Source organism: Saimiri boliviensis, chromosome 8, assembly GCF_048565385.1.
Source record: "Saimiri boliviensis isolate mSaiBol1 chromosome 8, mSaiBol1.pri, whole genome shotgun sequence".
Lineage (NCBI taxonomy): Eukaryota > Metazoa > Chordata > Mammalia > Primates > Cebidae > Saimiri > Saimiri boliviensis.
The window spans coordinates 15,652,443-15,672,202 of NC_133456.1; the positions used below are offsets into that span (position 1 = coordinate 15,652,443).

The 19,760-nt window shown below is 44.0% G+C and overlaps 1 protein-coding gene across 8 annotated transcripts in view; it reads left to right on the plus strand.

The window, feature by feature from the left end:
* Positions 1 to 19,760, plus strand: part of FYCO1 (FYVE and coiled-coil domain autophagy adaptor 1) — an 81,845-nt gene that overhangs the window by 8,025 nt on the left and 54,060 nt on the right. For 5 of the 8 annotated variants that reach the window (XM_074403986.1, XM_003926251.4, XM_074403988.1 and 2 more), the window contains exons 2-7: positions 2,880 to 3,048; positions 7,266 to 7,372; positions 8,789 to 8,914; positions 13,328 to 13,434; positions 15,492 to 15,635; positions 18,975 to 19,065. In XM_074403986.1, the coding sequence (XP_074260087.1) occupies positions 2,994 to 3,048; positions 7,266 to 7,372; positions 8,789 to 8,914; positions 13,328 to 13,434; positions 15,492 to 15,635; positions 18,975 to 19,065 (630 nt within the window). In that variant the 5' untranslated portion in view covers positions 2,880 to 2,993. The other 3 variants (XM_074403982.1, XM_074403984.1, XM_074403987.1) reach the window with 3 other exon arrangements.

Genomic DNA, 19,760 nt, shown 5'->3' on the forward strand with positions numbered 1-19,760 from the left:
TTCCCTCGTGCCAGACTCCAGTTAGGTCTGGTTTCCAGAAAATCCAGCTGGTTTTGTAGTTCCTCCCTTGTCCTGGCCGCAGCCCGGAAGAGCTACTCAGGATCTGTTGTTGCTGTCGCCTCCTTCCCAACCTCCACCCTCTCCACAGACATGGTCCGAAGTGTACACACAGACCCGGTGGGCTGCATCTGAAGACTCACAGGGCTGATGACTCACTCCAGTCATCTTCCTCTCAGAAACGGCAAGCCCCTCTGGGTTGGCAGCAGTCAAATGAGAGGAATGCAGCTAGAGAAACAGCCTTTACTCTTCTGTGCCTCTGCCCCAGTATCCTTTCCTTCTTGGTTCTCTCCAGTGACCTCCTATTCATTTTCTAGGCCTGGCCGTCACACAGTGCCCACCACTTCTCCCTTCCTCAAGGAGAATTAAATTTCCCCTTCTTCAGATCCCATTGGACTTTTTTTACAAATTCATCACAATGTTCCTTTTTTATGACATATAATTTACAATTATATGAGTTGTGACAAGTATATGTTTGTCAAATACATGTAGTCATGTAACCATCACCGTAATCAAGGCACCAAACAGAATTGCCCCCCAGGTTTCCCTGTGCTCCTTTGTAGTCAGACTCTCCCTTCTCCCCTGGGCTCTGGCAGCCACTGATGTGATTTCTCTCCTAATGATTTGCCTTTGCCAGAATCACACATAAATGGGATTGCACAGTTGTCATGGTTTGAGAGGCTTCTTCGACTCAGCACAGGGCGTTTCAGATTCCTCCAAGTTGTTTTGTATATCCAGAGTTCGTATCTTCTCAGAGCTGAGTACCCATGACTTTTTATCCATATCTCTGTGGGGGCCTCTTCCCCTGTATCTGGATATGTGATATTTTTCCATCTGTCTCCTTGATGTGTAGTCAGGTTTCCTCATGGCTGGAATGTGTCTTGTGTGCCTCTGTATCCCCAGCCTGCACATAGTAGGCACTTGATGGAATATGCTGGGCAGCTGTGTGTTGATAGTGGCGGTTCTTATCCTCTCTGGCTCTTTCTGGGGTCCCAGCTGGTCCCTGCTCAGGCCCTGTGTTCAGCAGGAGACCTGGAGAGACACCCAGGGATAGGTGGGCAGCCTTCTCGTAAAGCACTCCTACCCTGTTTGGTGTCCCTGATGGGTGTGTGCCAACATTTGTTGGGAGGTTCAGGGAGTTGTCTGTAGATCCCCTGAAACTCTTCTTTCTGGCACTCATGAATTCCTGGGACTGCGGTGCAGGCATGTATCTGACTGTTTCCTTCCTCCGAAGCCAGAGGAGCCCTCTCTGGGCCTTGTTTGCACTGAGTCACAGCTATGCCAGCTAGTTAGTTAAAAATAGGCTCTCGTTATCTCCGCCCTGTGATAGGCCCTTCTCTCCTCGGGCAGAGGCAGGAATCCTTATGTAAATATTTGGAGGAGCTTGTGCCTGGGTTGGTTTCCATGCCAGGATCTGCTTGCCTGGACTTCTGGAGCTGTGAGGGCAAGGTGGCAGTGGGAGAGTGAGAGGTGGCATATGTTAGAACACTCAGGGTGTTCACATTACTTGGAAGACGCTGGACTTTGTGGTGGTACCTCGAGCTGGTGGAAGCGATTGGCGTAGTAACAATGGCTTAGTCTTAAAAAGTCAGTAGGACTTACTGGAAAAACTGTCAGATTTGAAATCAGATTGACCACAATTCAAACCTGTGTTTCCTCGTCTTACTCACCTGTGGCCTTAAAGGAGTTACATGACTCCTCTGAGCATCAGTTTCTCCTTTGTAAACAGGGACGATGTTATCTACTCCACCAGAGTGATTTTGAGAATTAAAAGCGATCATGTGTGTAAAGCGCTAACAGCCCTGCACACAATAGACCCTCATTTAGTACTGGCTGCAGCCACAGCCATCCCTAGTCTTGCTGTCTACTTTGCCAGCAAACACTACAACTTTGCACTGTATAACTAAGGGAAGAATTAGAGGTTCTGAAAGGACGTAGAAATGTCCAGATGTCTTTCCAGACCTCTTTCCGTTGTGCTCACATCTCTTTAACTTCTGTTGGCTTTCAGCCCTACAGCTAAATCACTTCAACAGCTGCCCAAGTAGGGATGATAACTCAGGACTTACCAGCTGGGAGAGGACTGTAACTGAGCTTAAAAATAGAGCTACGTCCTTTGCCTGGTATGGGGGCTGTACAGGCCTCTGAAGAAAAGGCCAGGCAGCATCTGCACATCCAGGCTGAGCTGGACCCTGGGGAGCTGACTGCAAACCCTCCAGGACCCTGCCAGGCAAGCCTAACTTTCCTTGGTCCAGAAGCCCTGAGGGTATGTGTCCTCAGCCTTTCCCCCCAGCACTGCCTGGCTAGAGACTAACCATTCTTTAGAGAAAGAAAGGCTGGAGAGGATGTGGGGCTGGCTGTCAGGGCCATGGGGACCCTGAGGCTCAGCGGAGCTATCTGAAGCTGAGCGTGGGGCTGGCTGTCAGGGAGATGGGGACCCTGAGGCTCAGCGGAGCTGCCTGAAGCTGAGCTGTACTTGTTCTGTCTAGGGAATGGAGGGAGCCACTGGGCAGCTTTTTAAAGGGAAGTAAGACAGTCCTATCTGTGGTGAATGGAAAGTGAACTCAGAAAGAATAGGCTGCAATATAATTGATTTAATTTCTTGTTAAGCCCCAAACAAGGTCACTGTGTCTGAATATAAGTGTGTCAGAAACAAACCCGAGAGTGCCCATTGGAGCAAAGGCCCACACAGAAAGGTCAAGCCCTCCTGTTAAGGGAATACACCCAGATAGGGTGGCCTCTGTGCTCAGAGCAGAGTTCTCTAATACTGTCTTTCAGTTGTGTCTGTGTCTGCTTCCTCCATGGCTTGCTCTTCCTCCGTGCAGGTGCCACCATGGAGTCTAACCACTGCTGAGCAGACAGCCACAGGAGGGCCGAAGTTCTGAGCCTTCCTCTGGACCCAGGCAGGAAGACACACAGCCAAGAAAGGCAAACTCACCATGGCTTCCACCAACGCAGAGAGCCAGCTCCAGAGAATCATCCGAGACTTGCAAGGTATGGTAGGTTGCTAAGCAGACTGAGTTTGGTTTGGAGGGACTTGTGGCTGTGCTTTTTGCTGTTGCCAGTTGAAATTCAACCCTTTCATTTTTGTTCACACCAGGAGTAATTGGAGTCTTCAGCTCACATCATATTGAAATAGTTGGGGCTCACATATCCACTTTGCGTAAGGCTTGGAAAGCTTGCCTGGTTTCCTTTCAGAGGACTGTACAGCCAGTTTGTAAACAAAATCACACACCCTGCTCCAGGACTGGGTCTGATTTCCATTAGCGCACATATGTGGGTTTTCAAGCTGCCTGTTAAGTCTTTGGCTAAATCCCAAACTTCTGGGCTCTGATGAAGTCGGTTCCTTTGGGAAAGAATGTTGTTTCCCCAATGAGCAGGAAGAACAGAGACCCACCTGTCTTGTTTTTCTGCACCACCAGGTCCTGGCTGGTGGACGGCGCATTGCCTGGGATGCACTGTAGGTCCAGGCTTGCTGCCTCCCAGACTTCCCTGAGCTCAGCATTACCCACTGAGAGAGGCTATGACTTGTATTCCTCATCTCACTGGAAAAAGCAAGGCAGAGGAAGGTGCAGATAAAGCTTCATAGGCTCAGGAGAAACGGACTGTTTTGTTTTTGGCTGCAAATTCCGGGTTTCACCCTTTCAGGTGCTGTCCCAGGAGTCAGAATTTTTATGTTTTCCATCCTAACTCATTACCAGTGCTGATCTTTAAGCTCTTTGGAGCTCCACACTTGATACTACACAGTCTGAAGCTGACCACTTCCTCTATGCCTGCAGAGTCTGCTGTGACGCTTTCCTGACATACTAAAGGCCCAGGCTCCTAACTGCTTGGACACCATGAGCAGTTATCTCCTGTACCAGGAGGCATTGGCCTACCGCAGACACAATGCAGTCCTCATTCTGAAGTTCCAAAGTCAACAAGATAAAATACACTTTCTCAGGCTTTTAATCTTGCGTCTACTCTGCCTTGGGCCTCTGATAGCTAGCAATTACATGACATTTCATGTGCGCCTGGCACTCTTTTGCACATATCTTACAGATAGTAACTCATTGAGTCTTCATGTTTGATCCTGTGAGCTAGGCACCATTATGATTGCCATTTTGCAATTGAGGAAACAGGCATAGAGAGATTAAGTAACTTGCCTAAGGTCACACAGCCAGTCCAGAACAGAGCCTGGGTTTCTATACCACCAGCCCGGCACCAGTCTATCAGTCTATGCTGTTTTTTTTTTCTTGAGATGGAGTTTTGCTTTTGTTGCCTAGGTTGGAGTGCAATGTCACCATTTCGACTCACTGCAACATCCGCCTCCTGGGTTCAAGCAATTCTCCTGCCTCAGCCTTCCTAGTAGTTGGGATTACAGGTGCCTGCCACCATGCCCAGCAAATTTTTTGTATTTTTAATAGAGACAGGGTTTCACTATGTTGGCCAGGCTGGTCTTGAACTCTTGCCCTCAGGCGATCCACCCACCTCAGTCTCCCAAAGTGCTAAGATTACAGGCATGAGCCACTGCGCCTGGCTCCAATCTATGTTCTTAACCACTCTAGTCTACTTTTAGCTAAGATGTTAGAGGCTTTCTAAAATCTACACAGAGAGGCAGAGAAAGTAAAATGCCAGTCTCTGCAAATCTGAGTTTGCCATTGGCCTTAAGAACTCTCTCCATTTCTATGTTTCAGTATCTGGTTCTTGAGGATAACTTTGAGACCTGGAGGTTCTTATTGGGAGGGAAGAGAGTGAAAAGGGGACTCTCAGGTAGAACTTCTGATCTAGGCCATTGTCTATCCCATGCACTGGCTGAGTCTGGCCACCTCCAACATCCTGGTCTGGTTTCCATGTTCTTTACATAGAGCACTTTGGTGGGAATTCTTGAAAGGTGCTACTTTCTCAATACCCTCCACTTTCATCTGTTGGTAAATGTCTTTTTTTGTTTTTCTTTGAGACAAAGTCTTCCTCTGTCCTCCAGGCTAGAGTGCAGTGGCATGATCTCAGCTCACTGCAACCTCCGCCTCTGGGGTTCAAGTCATTCTCTTGCCTCAGCCTCCTGAGTAGCTGGTATTACAGGCACCTGCCACCACGCCTGGCTAATTTTTGTAATTTTTTTTTTTTTTTTGTAGAGACGGGGTTTCACCATCTTGTCAGGCTGGTCTTGAACTCCTGACCTGGTGATCCACCCACCTCAGCATCCCAAAGTCCTGAGATTACAGGCATGAGCCACTGCACCTGGCCAGTAAATGTCTTAATAAGCTTGCAAATCTATGACATCTACCATGAGAGTGGTATGTCCTTAATTCAGGTGCCTTTGTGTGGTACACAGCCTTTACTCCTCTGCAGGGCAGCCCACTCATCCTCTTGGTGACAGCAGTTTCAAGGACTTTGGAGTCAGGCAGGGGTGTCCTCAGCTTCTGGCTTCTCCTTTAACCTTTAAAAATGTTGGACACAAGAACCGAAAATCAAACACCTCATGTTCTCACTCATAGGCGGGTGTTGAACAAGGAGAACACATGGACACAGGGAGGGGAGCACTACACACTGGGGTCTCTCGGGGGAAATAGGGGAGGAACAGCGCGGGGTGGGGAGCTGGGGAGAGAGAGCATGGGGAGAAATGCCAGATATAGGTAAGGGGGAGGAAGGCAGCAAACCACACTGCCATGTGTGTACCTATGCAACAATCTGGCATGTTCTTCACACGTACCCCAAAACCTAAAATGCAATAAAAAAACATTAAAAAAACATGTTGGACAAGTCCCTTCACCTTTCCAGCGCACAGTTGCTTCCTTCATATGCCAAGTGGGTTTGATGATAACACCCACTTCTCAAGATTATTTAAAGAATCAAATAGTAATTCCTGTAAAGCTAATATTATTTAAAGTATCAGAGATTAGAGCTGAACATTTCATATTTCGTGTCCAGAGTCTCCTCCTTCAAAGTTTCAGGAGTTCCCAGATCAAGCTGCAAGTGTTTATCTGGGCTGAGGAGGAAGGAGGGTGGAGGAGGAAGGCTCTGTGTCTCTCCCAGGCCCCTGGCTCACTGGTCGTCAGTGCCAGCCATTGCACACACTTCTAGGAAGGTACACCTGTAAGAATCAGTCCCAAGAACCTGTCTCCGCCATTTGCTAGGCATTGCCTGAGGGGCCAGTGTTGATTACATTTTCAGCCGTCTTAGGCTTGGCTTCAGTTCTGGACAGGTCTGCTTCAAACCATCGTTCTTGGGAGCAGGGGTTAGGAATTTAAGAATTGCCAGAAAAGCAGATAGTTTTTTTTAAGCACATCCCAATCATCTCAACTAGGGAAATGTTTCCCAAGGCCTAAACCAAATCCAGTGTCTTGATAGTCCTTCTGTCTCACAGCAGAGGCAGTAAGAGTCAAAGGTGGGTTTCCCTCTTTTCTGCACAGGGAGGTCAATTCTCTTAGAAGTTAAGAGGTGGGATCTGGAGTTAGAAAGCCCTTGAGAAAACCAGGGTTCTTATTCTAGCTCTACTGTTTGCCACCCATGATCTTTGGCCAAGTGCTCTGATTTCTCTTTGCACTTCTCATCTGCAAAATGGGGATAATCATAGCAGACTTCATAGATTCTAAATTGTTCTTTTTTTTTTTCCTCACATTTTAACAGCTCTGAAACTGGGATGTATCTTATCATCAGTTGCATCTTAGTTTCGTTGAAATAAGAATCCCTGCCTCTCAATGCCATGTTAAATGAAAGAAATACATGTAAAGGCCTAGCCCCTCAAGGACACTCAGTTAGCAAAAGCAGATGTGGTCATTGTTGGGATTGTGATTATTATTACTGTTATTTGTACATACTGGGTATTCTGATCCTGCACTTACCTATACTGAGCAGTAGGGTTATAGTGAAGAACAAGAAATATGGCTAGAATAAAGGTTAAAGCTTTCTGGAAGTCAGTATTCGGGGACTGAAAGATTCATTCATACAGCAGACATTTGTTGACCAACTACTATATGCAAATTACCAGCCCTGGGTGGTGGACAGACAAGGGTGAACAAGAAATGTGCCCAGTAAACAAGCATTATAAAGTATCTGTGGGCTCTCAGGACATTTCAATACTCCCCGACTTGGAATTATATCTGGTGGGTATGTTTCAGAGGTGCTTTGTATCACTGACCGCTTATTTCTCATGCTTCCTGAGTTATTCCTGCTTCTCTTTCTGAGTTTAGTCACTATCTGGTTACATGTTCCTGTTTGTTGTCTTAAAGATGCTGTGACAGAACTAAGCAAAGAATTTCAGGAAGCAGGGGAACCCGTCACGGATGATAGCACGAGCTTGCATAAATTTTCTTATAAACTTGAGTATCTTCTGCAAGTAAGTGATGCCTGTAATATGTTGATTTTTGCCCTGCTGTCTTCTTTTCTCCCTCTTTGGGTGACTCATCAGCATTCAAGATATGGTTCGGAAAGCCCAAGGAGCCAGTAAGCCCTCGTGGTTAGATGCAAGGTCAGAGCAGTCCTCACTACAAGCTCAGTCTTCCAAGTGTGATTCCCTGGGGAATTGCAGTGTTGCCCCTAGGATGGCTTTGAGAATCAAGAACATCCTTTAGAGATTTAGCTCATTGTAAGGTAGGTCAGAAGGTTATCGTATGGCAAGGATCTTAGCTTTAGGGCAGTTACATACCCCTTTGGGAGTTTAGTGAAAGCTATGGAGTCTTCCCAAAAAGACAGTCATATACATATACACTCAATCATGCATTTTTGCAGGCAGATTCTAAGACAGTGTGGACCCTCTAAAGATTATCTGTGCGCTTCTGTTTTAGAGTTTTGCTACTCAGTGTGTAGTCCATAGACCGGCAGCATCGAGCTCCTCTGGGAGCTTGTTAGTATTACATTCTTGGCTCCCACCCCAACCCTACTGAATCAGGATCTATGGGATCACCCTGGGATATTTTCTTTGAACGTATAGATGGTATACCTCTTATCCCTGCTTAGCTCAAAAAGTGCTGATGTGGAGAGCACTGCAGATGTGGAAAAATGCATGCAACTAAAATAGGCAGGAAGAAAATGCTCTAGACGTTATTTTAGGGTAGTGGTATTAGGTGTTAAAAATTTTTTCTATTTTTTTGTTTGGTTTTATCTAGTTATCCTAATAACATATGCATGTCTTGCTTCTGTAATCAGAAAAAATACTATAAAATATTACAGAAAGATATACCTGTATCACCGTGGACACCATTATTTTGCAGCATCACATCCCACCAAAGCATGTAGTATGTGGGCCCGCCAGAGGAAAGGCCCCTAACGTGCTGAAGGCCTTGCCTCTCTCATGCCATTTCAGCTGGTTCTTTAACATTATAAAAATGTTTTTGAGCCTTTCTTTTTTTCAATTAAGCCCATTCTGGTTTTGGATTTGAAATGACTCAGAGCCGACATTAATTTAAATGTATTGTAGGTATTTGAAAAAGATATTGAAACTTACGAGTTGAGTAACTGGGATAAAGTGTCATTATCTTATTTCCCTAAGTCAAAGCATAGTTAACACTCTTCATATTGCCCTTAAGACTCTTTTCTTGTACTTATTTCTCATCTGTTAATAACAATTTTGGTGGTGTTCCACCCAACCGTATGAACAGGCAGACCTTGATTTGCCAGTAAATAAAAATAATGCCAATAGAGAGTCTCACCCAGTGCTGGCGCCTAAGAAGCTATTGTTATTATTTATCATTTGAATGCTGGGATAAAGAGCAGTGGGTTTGGACCTCCTTTCCCTGTCTCTTTCCCTACCCAGTTTGATCAGAAAGAGAAGGCCACCCTCCTGGGTAACAAAAAGGACTACTGGGATTACTTCTGTGCCTGCCTGGCCAAGGTGAAAGGAGCCAATGATGGGATCCGATTTGTCAAGTCTATCTCGGAGGTAAGCTGAGTGGAGCAGCCAGCAACTTTTTGTCTTCCTTTTGCCTGCTCGAAGCAGCTCTTGCAGAGACCTTTGCCACGGACAGCTAAATGAGGAAGTGGGAGTTTATGAGTGGTAAAGAAATCTAGTCAAGGTATACTCAACGCCCGCTGTTGCAGTGGCTCAAGCTTGGGGAAACCACTTCGGTGAGTGTTTACCAAGAGGAAGAATGCTGAGTCCTGAATGTACCTTAGGCCACAACCTACATGTTACCTAACAGGGTGGCCTGTTCACATTGAAAGTCTGCTAATGGCAGCCCTTGAGGTGTGCAGCATAGGATAGCTCTATCTTTTTAAAAAAACTCATTTTCTTAGATGAAATATTTAGAGTTTGCTAGGCTGCTCTCCCTACAGTTTGCCCAGGAAACTTAGATTTGAAATGAGAATGATGTGGGATCTCAAGAGACATTTCTTAAAATAGTGTTGAAAGTTTCTTAAAACTTTCTACATTCAATTCTGAGCCCCTCAAGAGCAAAATGCCATGGCTTTGCTGTTTCACAAAACTCCAGAACGACAAATACAAACGCATACTTCACGTACACACTCACACTCTCCTCTCTGCTTATTTTCCACCCTCAACCCCCAGAGAGTCTTTCTTCTCTTTCATCAGCCTTGTCCATCCAAGAGTGAAGAACTTTGCCTATCAGGGAGCAGGTAAACCCTTAGATTTAGGACAGGAAGTTTGTATATTTCATCTTTCTTTTCAGTATCTCTTCAGTAAGTATGAAGTCACTTTTAAGTCAACATACCTGCTGCTTGGCTGGCTGCCCACAAACGCCACAGCCTTAGGTATTCTGGGAAGGGCTCCTGACCAACCACAGCAGCTGTAGCTGGATGACTTTCTTCTTATAGAGGGTGATGGTGTTAGATATGCTGATATCAATGGCTGGACATTTCCCACCATCTGCACCCTCTGACATCTGAGAAGATGAGGAAGGATCCTGGCTCTGAAGGGCTGGTTCTGCGAGTTTCTTTATTGTCTATGTTAGTGTGGGTGGGCCTTGTGAGGTCTTGCCCGGTGGGATACTTGGGTCCATGAGGTAGAGCTGTATTTTAATTTTAATGCATCATAAATGTGGAAGGGGTTCTGTTTGTCACTGTCCTCTCTTCATTCCTCAGCCGCCGCATCAGAGCAACTAAAGCCTTTGACTTTATGACTTTGGACAGCTGAAGTCTGGAAATAAATTTAGTTTTAATCCCCCTTCCCCAGGATTATGAAATGCTTGCTAAAACATACCTACTTTTTGGCTAGTTTCTTCTGCTTTTCTCACAATACAGACAGATCTTTAGACAGTTTGAAGCCATGAAAACTGACTTTCTAGAAGCAAAAAGCATTCCTTGCTTGCATGAGCATTGATGTTTTAGTGGCTGGCCTGGGCTCTGCTTCCCATAGGATCTAGTTGTTTGCTCTCTGATGAAGACTGCTCTCCGGGGCATCTTAGGTTGGAATGGCTTGGAAGATCCCTAGACTAAGTGAGTTGCTAGATACTTGGTTAATTTTAATAGTCAAGTGGCCATCTGGGTCTTTAAGTGAGAGGGTGAGTCATTGGATAAGCAGCATTTGTAGGCCCCCTCAGACCTCTTTGAGGTAGGAGGAAGCTATTTAGGCTAAAATATGTGAAGGTTCTAAGAAGCCATTTCTGGAGGTTCAGTAAGGGCTCAGCTTGGACTGTTTCACTGTGATGAGGGGTAGTTCGGCATCAGGCCATGGCACAATGGCCTGGTTTAAAGCAGAGTCAGCTCTCATGTACCCTGCAGATTTTCTGTCCTTTGCTGCCATTATATTGCTTCTCAGGATAGTGTATATGGGTTCTGATTATAGAAGCTAAAAAAAATTAAGGAATTAGGGAATGAAAGCAGACCCATAATCTGAAAAATAAAAAGGCCATGCAGCATTTTATTTTGCAGTACAAAGGAACTATTGTTCCCTTCCCCAAAGGATGTTTAAAAATATCTTTAAAATAAATAGCTCCCTTTATAATCAATTTAGGGAATGGGCCTTTTAATGATTGAAAGTATAGCCTCAACTGTTTACCATTAAAGAAGTTTTGATGTTCTAAAGGCCAATATAATGGTTAAGTTTGCCAAAAATAAGGACAAGCTCCTGTCTTTGGGAGCTTACAGACCTGGGCTGTTATGTCAGGGTCTTATGAAATTCTGCAGGGTATGTGTTTGTACAGTTGACATACTTCATTTCATAATGCCTTGCTCAGCTCTTCCCAACTGCCTCAATTTCCTGGTTATCACCACTAAACACTTTGTTCTTACCTCAGTCATCAGTAGAAAACTGATTTAGACAGGATATACCATCGAGATTCTCCCCCGCACATCTGCCAAGATCAGCTATCTGCAGACATGTAAAGGTGGTTTTTGTAAAGCCAGCAAGTCAGGCTGCTGCCTGCACTCACTTCCAGTATCCTGGCTGTACCCCAAACCCACAAAACACACATAGGGAAATGTTTTAAAGCTTCTGTAGTTCAAGAGATTTAATACCTTTTACTTTTTTCTTTTCTTTTCCTTTTTTTTTTTTTTTTTCTTCTTGAGACAGAGTCTTGCTCTGTTGCCAAGCTTGAGTGCAGTGGCACAATCTCAGCATACTGCAACCTCCGCCCTCCAGGTTCCAGCGATTCCCCTGCCTCAGCCTCCCAAGTGGCTGGGACTACAGGTACCTGCCACCACTTCCGGCTAATTTTTTTTTTTTTTTTTTTTTTTGTATTTTTGTAGAGATAGAGGTTTCACCAGGTTGGCCAGGTCTTGATCTCTCAACCTCGTGATCCACTCGCCTTGGCTTCCCAAAGTGCTGGGATTGCAGGTGTGAGCCACCATGCCCAGCTAGTACCTTTTTATTTTTAAAAACTACGTCCTATGGTATCATTTCCTTGAGTCAGCAGTAAGAAGACATATATAACTCTGAGCTAAAAGGTGCTATATACCAGGATGTTTACCCCATTGTGTTGGGAAATATTGAGCTCTGAACTAAAAGGTGCTATACACCAGAATGTTTACCCCATTGAGTATTTCCTGATGCAGTATAGTGTCAGAATTACAGTCTGAATAGTATGGGGTATTGGAACCCTCTTTGGCAAACCACTGCTATCCCTTCCCACACCACATATACATACTTTAAATATTTCTGAATTTTGAAGGGGTGGGGAGAGTGTTGGTCCCAGCTCACCCTACCCAGAGCCAGACCCTGACAGAGCAGGTGCGTGTGGTAGGTCAAGAGGTTTTGAATTCCTGCCTGCTTTCTTGAGCTTCTGGGCTGACCTATCAGGAATATGAATCCTAATTTGCAAACTTGGCCAAGTGTCTTCTGTGGCTGTCCCCTTTATTCTATCTGTCTTGGCCACTGTATGCTTCCAGCTGGCAGAGCCCTGCTTTGCAGACTCATGGCAGAGTCTTTGACCAACATATCCCATCTCCATCACAACAAGCTTTTGAGTGGTGAATTTAAGCCTCAAAACAGAGTCAGTCGCATCTTCTCTTCCAAATTGGATTTTAGGTATAGGCTCTACGGGGAGAGGTTTTGAAGGCAGGCCTGCACCTGGGCCTTCCTATGCCATCCATGCCAAACTTGTGGGACAGACCCATATCCATCTTGTCTTAGCACAGTGTGATTGAGCTGCCTAAAGACACCACTGGTCTCACCCTGGGCTCCTTCTGACTCCATGTAGTGATTTGGCATATCTGGAAAAGAACAGGAAATCCAACCAGGCAAGCGTTGGCAGACTTGTGGATGTTACTGATGGTTTCACGGAACACAGATGAGGCAGTCACATGGCCAGCAAGACTTTTTACAGGCCCCCCCGCACGCACGCACCTTCTGCACATGCATCTGCCAAGCCCTTTAGGCCCTTACCCTGCACCTGTTCTCCCAATACCTTAAAAACAAACCAGCATCAGCTGAGCTGAGACCGTCTCTTTCTCCTCAAGCTAACTTCTGATGTGAGAAGCCCTTCATTTTCCTACCTCCAGGTTTTACTCTAAAATAAAACTGAGTTTTACTTGGTTTTCTATCTGACTCCAAACCCAGAGATTTTGATAGAGCAGAGGAGAGAAAGTGACATTCCAATAGAATCCACAGATGTTTCCAAGCCTCTCCAAAACATATCTTTCTTGATAAGTTTGCTGGCGTCTGCAGATTATTCTTAGATGAAGGCCTGTAAGTAGTTCAAGCCACTTCAAGCCTTTCTCTCGATATAGCATTTCAATGCTAGTATCAAATGTGTTGTGTCCTTTGAAGGACAATGTATAGGGTAGAATTGGGTGACGTTTTCTGCCCTGTATCTGTTTTTCACAAGCCATCTGTGAGACCAGGTCTGTATTTGGAGTTAGGCTAACAGCTCTTTGGCTCTATGTGATCTGCTTTTTCCAGCTCCGAACATCCCTGGGGAAAGGAAGAGCATTTATTCGCTACTCCTTGGTGCACCAGAGGTTGGCAGACACCTTACAGCAGTGCTTCATGAACACCAAAGTGACCAGGTAAATACAGGACAGAGCTGAGGTTTAGCACCATCCCATGCAGAAATGAACTAAAGTTCATTAATAATAATGACAATAATTATTCAATAATAATACTGTAACAGCAGTGCTCATTTGTGTCCCCCGTGACACCTGCGGACTCCTTCCACATCTGTCATTGTCTTCCAACCCTCCTCTGAAAGTCCTTGACACGTGGGCAGGTAGCACTGAGTTTTTATAGGTAAGTGAGGCTTGGTGGGGCTTAATGCTTTTCTCTAGGCCTCACTCATTGCTCTCTTAACTTCTGATACCAGGCATTTTCCCTGGTGGATGGCATGTCCTTGGTGCCAGCACTACTGGACAGGTAGGTTACAGCCTCGGCCTCTCAGCAGAATCACCTGTGGGGTTTTTAACACTACTGCACCTGAGTCCTCACCTGGCATACTGAGTGAACACCCTCCGGGGTATCTGTACTCCCTGGAGACTGTGGTGGGCAGCCAGAACTGGGAGCCGCTGCTGCAGAGCACAAGTCAGGTGGGTGGTCAGCCTTTGGGCAGGTAGTGCTGAAGCCTCAGCAGGGAAGGTAGAAGGAAGGAGAGAGGCAGAGATTGAGTCTATAAAGGAGAGAATGGGTGTCAGCTTAGAAGCTGCAAATCAGGTACCAGTCAACTAAACTTCTTTGGGTTTTCCAGCATCTCTTGACTGGCCTCTTTCCCTTGGGAGTATTCAAAGAAATCACTTTTGAACTTAAAAAAACTACAAAGGGAAAACATTTTGTTTCATTATGTCACCTTAAAGATTGATTTGCACAGAGATGTACTCGTATTTCTCATGCGCGTGACAGGCCTTGTGATTTGACAAGTTCAAAAAGTTTGCATATTTGATTTGAAGGTTATTTTGTTTTAGATATTTGGTGAAGATGCATAAACAACTTGACTTAATCACAGTTCACAGATAATAATGTCTCACTTTTTTGCCCAGGCGAGAGTGCAGTGGCATTGTCATAGCACACTGCAACCTCAAGCTGCTGGGTTCAATTGATCTTCTTACCTCAGCCTCCGAGTAGCTGGAACTATAGGCATTCACCACTGTGCCTGGCTAATTTTTTACTTCTTGTAGAGACAGGGTCTCACTATGTTGCCCAGCCTGGTCTCAAAATTCCTGGGCTCAAGTGAGCTAGGATTACAGGTGTGAGCCACTATGCCCAGCCATCTTTTTCATTTTTGTGGGTGGGTGGCTAGGAGGGGGAAGAGGGTCTTACCCTGTCACACAGATGAGTACAGCGGCACAGTTGTGGCTCACTGTACCCTCTACCTCCTGGGATCAAGCAGTCCTCCTGCCTCAGGCTCTTGAGAAGCTGGGACTACAGGTGCGTGCCACGATGCTCAGCTATTTTTTTATTTTCTTGATAGAGATGGGTTCTGTTGCCCACCCTGGCCTTGAACTCCTAGGTTCAGGCTGTCCTGCTGCCTCAGCTTCCCAAAGTGTTTGGGTTACAGGCATGAGCAACCGTGCTCAGACCCAGATTTTTAAAATTCTTGTTACTTTGCCTGAAATGAAACACCCACTACCTAAAAATGCAGATAACATTTATTTTATTTTTTTTTCTCACCCTGCCTTATGGTGCTGAAACATTTCTGAATAGTTTGTTCCTTGGCTCTTAAATTGGTATCTGGGCAGAAATTAGCAGTGAGTTTAGTGTCCCATATTTAGTTCTGAAAATGGAATAGAAAGTAATCTTTCAAAAAGGAAGTTTTCTTTCTCCTACAATTGCCCTTTCTTGGCAAGTAATTGACATTTAAGGTTCCCATATCCTTTTTGAGAAGTAGATATGATATATATAATAAATGAATAAGCATCCAGATCATTGCAGTAATTTCTCTGAAGAAGAGCAAGCTTATTTGAGAGTTATGTGCTTCTACTGTGAAAATGAAATTGGTTTGTGTGCCTGTGTCTTTTAATTTAGTAACCTGAGTTGGACTTCGATGAGGCAGAGCCACACTGGGAGGACCGATTAAATCCACTCTTTCTTTATCGTTATTACTCTTATAATTGACATGTCTTATGTTTTTCTGCAGTGACTGGTACTATGCAAGAAGCCCCTTTCTGCAGCCAAAGCTGAGCTCGGACATTGTAGGTCAACTCTATGAGCTGACTGAGGTTCAATTTGACCTGGCATCGAGGGGCTATGACTTGGATGCTGCCTGGCCAACATTTGCCAGGTACTTTGAAAGACTGCTTGGTTTTTAAAAGACAGGAAAAGAGGCATTTGAAGTTTTGAAGATTGCCATCGGTCTACTCAAAGCAATTTTGCTTGCTCAGTAAATTACATAAAACTGTTCAACTCTTATACCAGCTCCTTTTACAGACTTTTTTGAATCATGACTAACAATAACATCTGAAGGCTCCAACCTTAAACCAATCTGATGGGCCAGGGCATGAGTCAGTGGAGATGCATATTGCAAAACCCAAGGCTTTAGAATTTGTTTAAGGCACTTGTTGTTCTGGGCATTCGGGGAGCAGTGGCCTTTTTCCCCTGCTTATTCTTACTGAGTATCACAAAAGCCCCCTAAGCAGTAGGAGAGGGAGTGGAAGCCACAGCTTGTCCACAGAAGTGTTGCAGGAAAGGTTGCTGCATTTTTGTTTCTTCTTTTTTTCTTTTTTGAGACCATCGAAGTAGTCATATCTTACACGAATGCGGCACTCACATATCACCATCCCCAGAGTCCTTACATCAGCTCCAGGAAGCAGGTGTGAGGAATAGGCTCAGGATCAGGGGACTTGACAGAGTCACCCAGCTGGTGGGCAGCAGGCCTGGGACACCTGACTTGGGTTGAACTCAAGTCCAGCATTCTTTGTTTGGTTTTGTTTTCTGTTAATAAGGCTTTTAAAATGTAACATTTATATTTTTTATTAGGCAATATTTCACATATAGAGAAAAGTAGGGAATATGTTAGTCACATGAAAACCACCAGGATTTAATAGCTTACATTTTGCCGTATTCAGATGTCCTTTTTAAATGTTTTGTAGGGATGGAGTCTTGCCGTTTTTCCCAGGCTGGTTTGAATTCCTGGACCCAAGCAGTCCTCCTATCTTGGCCTTCCAAACTGCTGGGGTTACAGGTGTGAGCCATCATGCCTGACCCAGATAGTCTTTTTAAAACTTTTACAGTTTGAAATCATTTCAAAATTATAGAAAAGTTGCAAAAATAGTACAAAGTACTCATCTGTCCTTCACCCTGATTCTGTAGTTATTGATATTTTACTATAATTGTTTATCTTTTTTCTATTTACATGTTGCTTTATTTCCTAAGCCTTTTGAGAGTAAATTGCAGACTTGATCCTCTTTTCTCTTAAGTACTTAATTGTGTATTTCCTAAAATCAAAGGACATCTTCTTCTATAACTCAGTACAGTTATTAAAATCAGAAAATTAACGTTGATACAATACTGCTATCTAATCTACAGACATTCAAATTTTACAAATTATCTCAATAATGTCTCTCATAATCTAAGATCTAATCTCGGATCACATGTTAATTATTAATTCATTAATTGCTAAGCCTCTTTAGTCCCCTTTAATTTGGAAGGGTTTTTCAGTCTTTGTCTTTCATACCGTTGACATTTTTGAAAAATACAGGCCAGTTACTTTGTAAAATGTTCCTTAGTTTGAGTTTGTCTGATGTTTCCTCATTGTTGGATTTAGGTGAAGCATTTTTGGCAGGAACACCTCAGATGTTGTGTCCTTGTCAGCACGCTGTGTCTGGAGGCACACAATGTTGATTTGTTTCTTGCTAATGAGGTTAACCCTAGTCATCTGGGTAAGGCGGGACTTGGCAGCTTTCTCCAAAAGTTACTATTTCTTCCTTTGTAATGAATATGTCTCTTATGGGAAGACACACTGAAATTACATTATTATCCTTTTTTCTCTTAAATCTGTCATGTATTCGTTTTAATACTATTTGATAATTCTTGCCTGAAGCAGTTATTACCGTCATCATTACCAGAGTGATTTTCTAACTCCATTGTTCCTTTTACATTGTTAGTTGGCATTCTACTGTGAGGAATATCATTTCCTTTTTCCCCATTTATTCATTTACACCAGTATTGACTTGTGGATTCTTATGTTATTCAATACAGTCCAGTACATTCTGTTACTGACATTATTTATTTTGAAGCTTAAATTACCCATTTATCCAATTATCCCAGTGGGAGCCCCTTCAGGCTGGCTCTTGTGGGGAGGTTTGGTTATGTCTGATACTTTTTTTAAGAAATAAAATATTATTGATCAGTCGCCATCCCTTCTCCTTTATTCCCCTTTCAGAAGTAATCACGGCCCTGTAATCATTCCCAAATCTTACGCATTCACTATTACTTGGGTATTTGTAAATACTGTGTGTGTGTGTATGTGTGTGTGTGTGTGTGCGTGTGCGCACGCGTGTATATATATATATATATATATATACACATATAATTTTACACATGTTGAATAATGTGATATCTATTCTTTTGCAACCTGCTGTTTTCATTCTGCATTGTTTTGGAGATTTTGTATCTGTTTATACATACATGAAGTTCTATAGGTATAGAATTGGGTTGGCAAACCATAGCCCACAGGGCCGTGTGGAACACAGCTTTGCCCATTTATTCACCTGTTGTCCGTGGCTGCTTTTACACTAGCAGTGCCAGCTGAGTGATAGAGACCATATAGCCCACAAGACCAAAATATTTACTATCTGGCCCTTTTTTTAAAAAAGAATGCCAACCCATGGTGTAGAGAATTCTGCTGGGTAAATAAACTACATTATATCTCTGTCCCTAGCAATGTAGAGTTGGTTTGGTTTCCCTTTTTCCAGTTACAGTGCTGTTAAGAGCATCCCCACCATCTCCTTATGCACATATGTGACTGTCTTCAGGGACGATACTACAAAGGGCAATTGCTGAGTTGTGGAGACTAAGTTTGAAAACACAATAGTTTTAGATTTAGGAGATGATTCTGATGAAGTAAAAATGTGTTTAGTTTCCAGTGTTCCTGCTAAATGAGAGTTACCACACAGCCTTTGTATCTCTAAACCAATGCCATCCAAAGGAACTTTCTGCAATGAGGGAAATGCTCTGTATCTGCACTGTCCGGCCTGGTTATGTGTCCTAGAAGCAGGCCTCCCCGGTTGCTGTGTCATACGAAGCGGTAGCTGGCCCCCCAAGCACAGTGTGACTCTTATTTAGCAAACTGACTGCTGCTTGTTCCTCACTGGCAGACAGACTGAAGGAGGCACCAAAAGCTCAAGGAAAATTTAAACCAAAAATTAGAAAACACACGTTCACTTAATTCTTTTTTGGCAGTGGGAAGAAAGCCGTGATAGTAAAACTCTAGCCATGGAATTCGTCTGTTACAGACCAGTGCAGCTGTGCTCCTAGGTAGAATCTGTTGGGTTTGACTTCCTTACATTCTACCTGGGAAGGCAGTCCCCTACCCCCACCTGGTTGCCTAGTGACCAGCAAGGCCTCCGTGTGTATATGTTTCCGGTCTGAATACAGGTATATCTGTTTTGTGGCCCCACAGGAGGACTCTGGCCACTGGCTCTTCTGCTTACCTATGGAAACCCCCTAGCCGCAGCTCCAGCATGAGCAGTTTGATGAGCACCTACCTGCAGGTAAGGCCAGGAAGGCTGGGAATTATCTTACTGTAGCTTCTACCAGGGTATGTCCTTGCCCCTAGCAACTCAAGGGTGATGTTCTCAGACACCTGCTCTTCCAGCCACAGCAATAGAACCACTCAGTTATAGCCACTATTCCCTGGAGTCTGGGTTTTTCAACCAAATAGAATCTAGGCTCTCTTAAAATTAAATTCTCTTAAATGATTTTAAAGTATTTTTTAAAAAAGCAGTTTAGCACCAAAGTGACAGAGTCACATCTTGATTCTCACCTACCAGCTATGACCAAGCAGAAATTACTTGACCTTCAGCTCTCTCATCCACAGGATGGCGATAATAAAAATCATTCTAGCTCATAAATGAGGGAGTGCGTGTACAGTTCTTAAACATATGTTAATTGCTTAAGGGCTTGACATATGTGAGGGCTCAGTCAATGTTAGTAGGTAGGGGCACTTTGTTAATTTTTTTAGAAATGTGAATTTATCACAGCTGTATATAGTTCTATGGAAACTGATCAGCAATAAAAAAATTAAAACGATCAATATAAGGAAGAGGAAGAGTAGATAGTAGATTAATCTTTTACCTTATTTTGTGGCTTAATCATGCCAGGAGTTACGGGTATGGGTATGGCACAATGAATGAACAACAGCTTAGATATAATTGAATTTATCTCAGAGACAAGTTAATCAAACTGA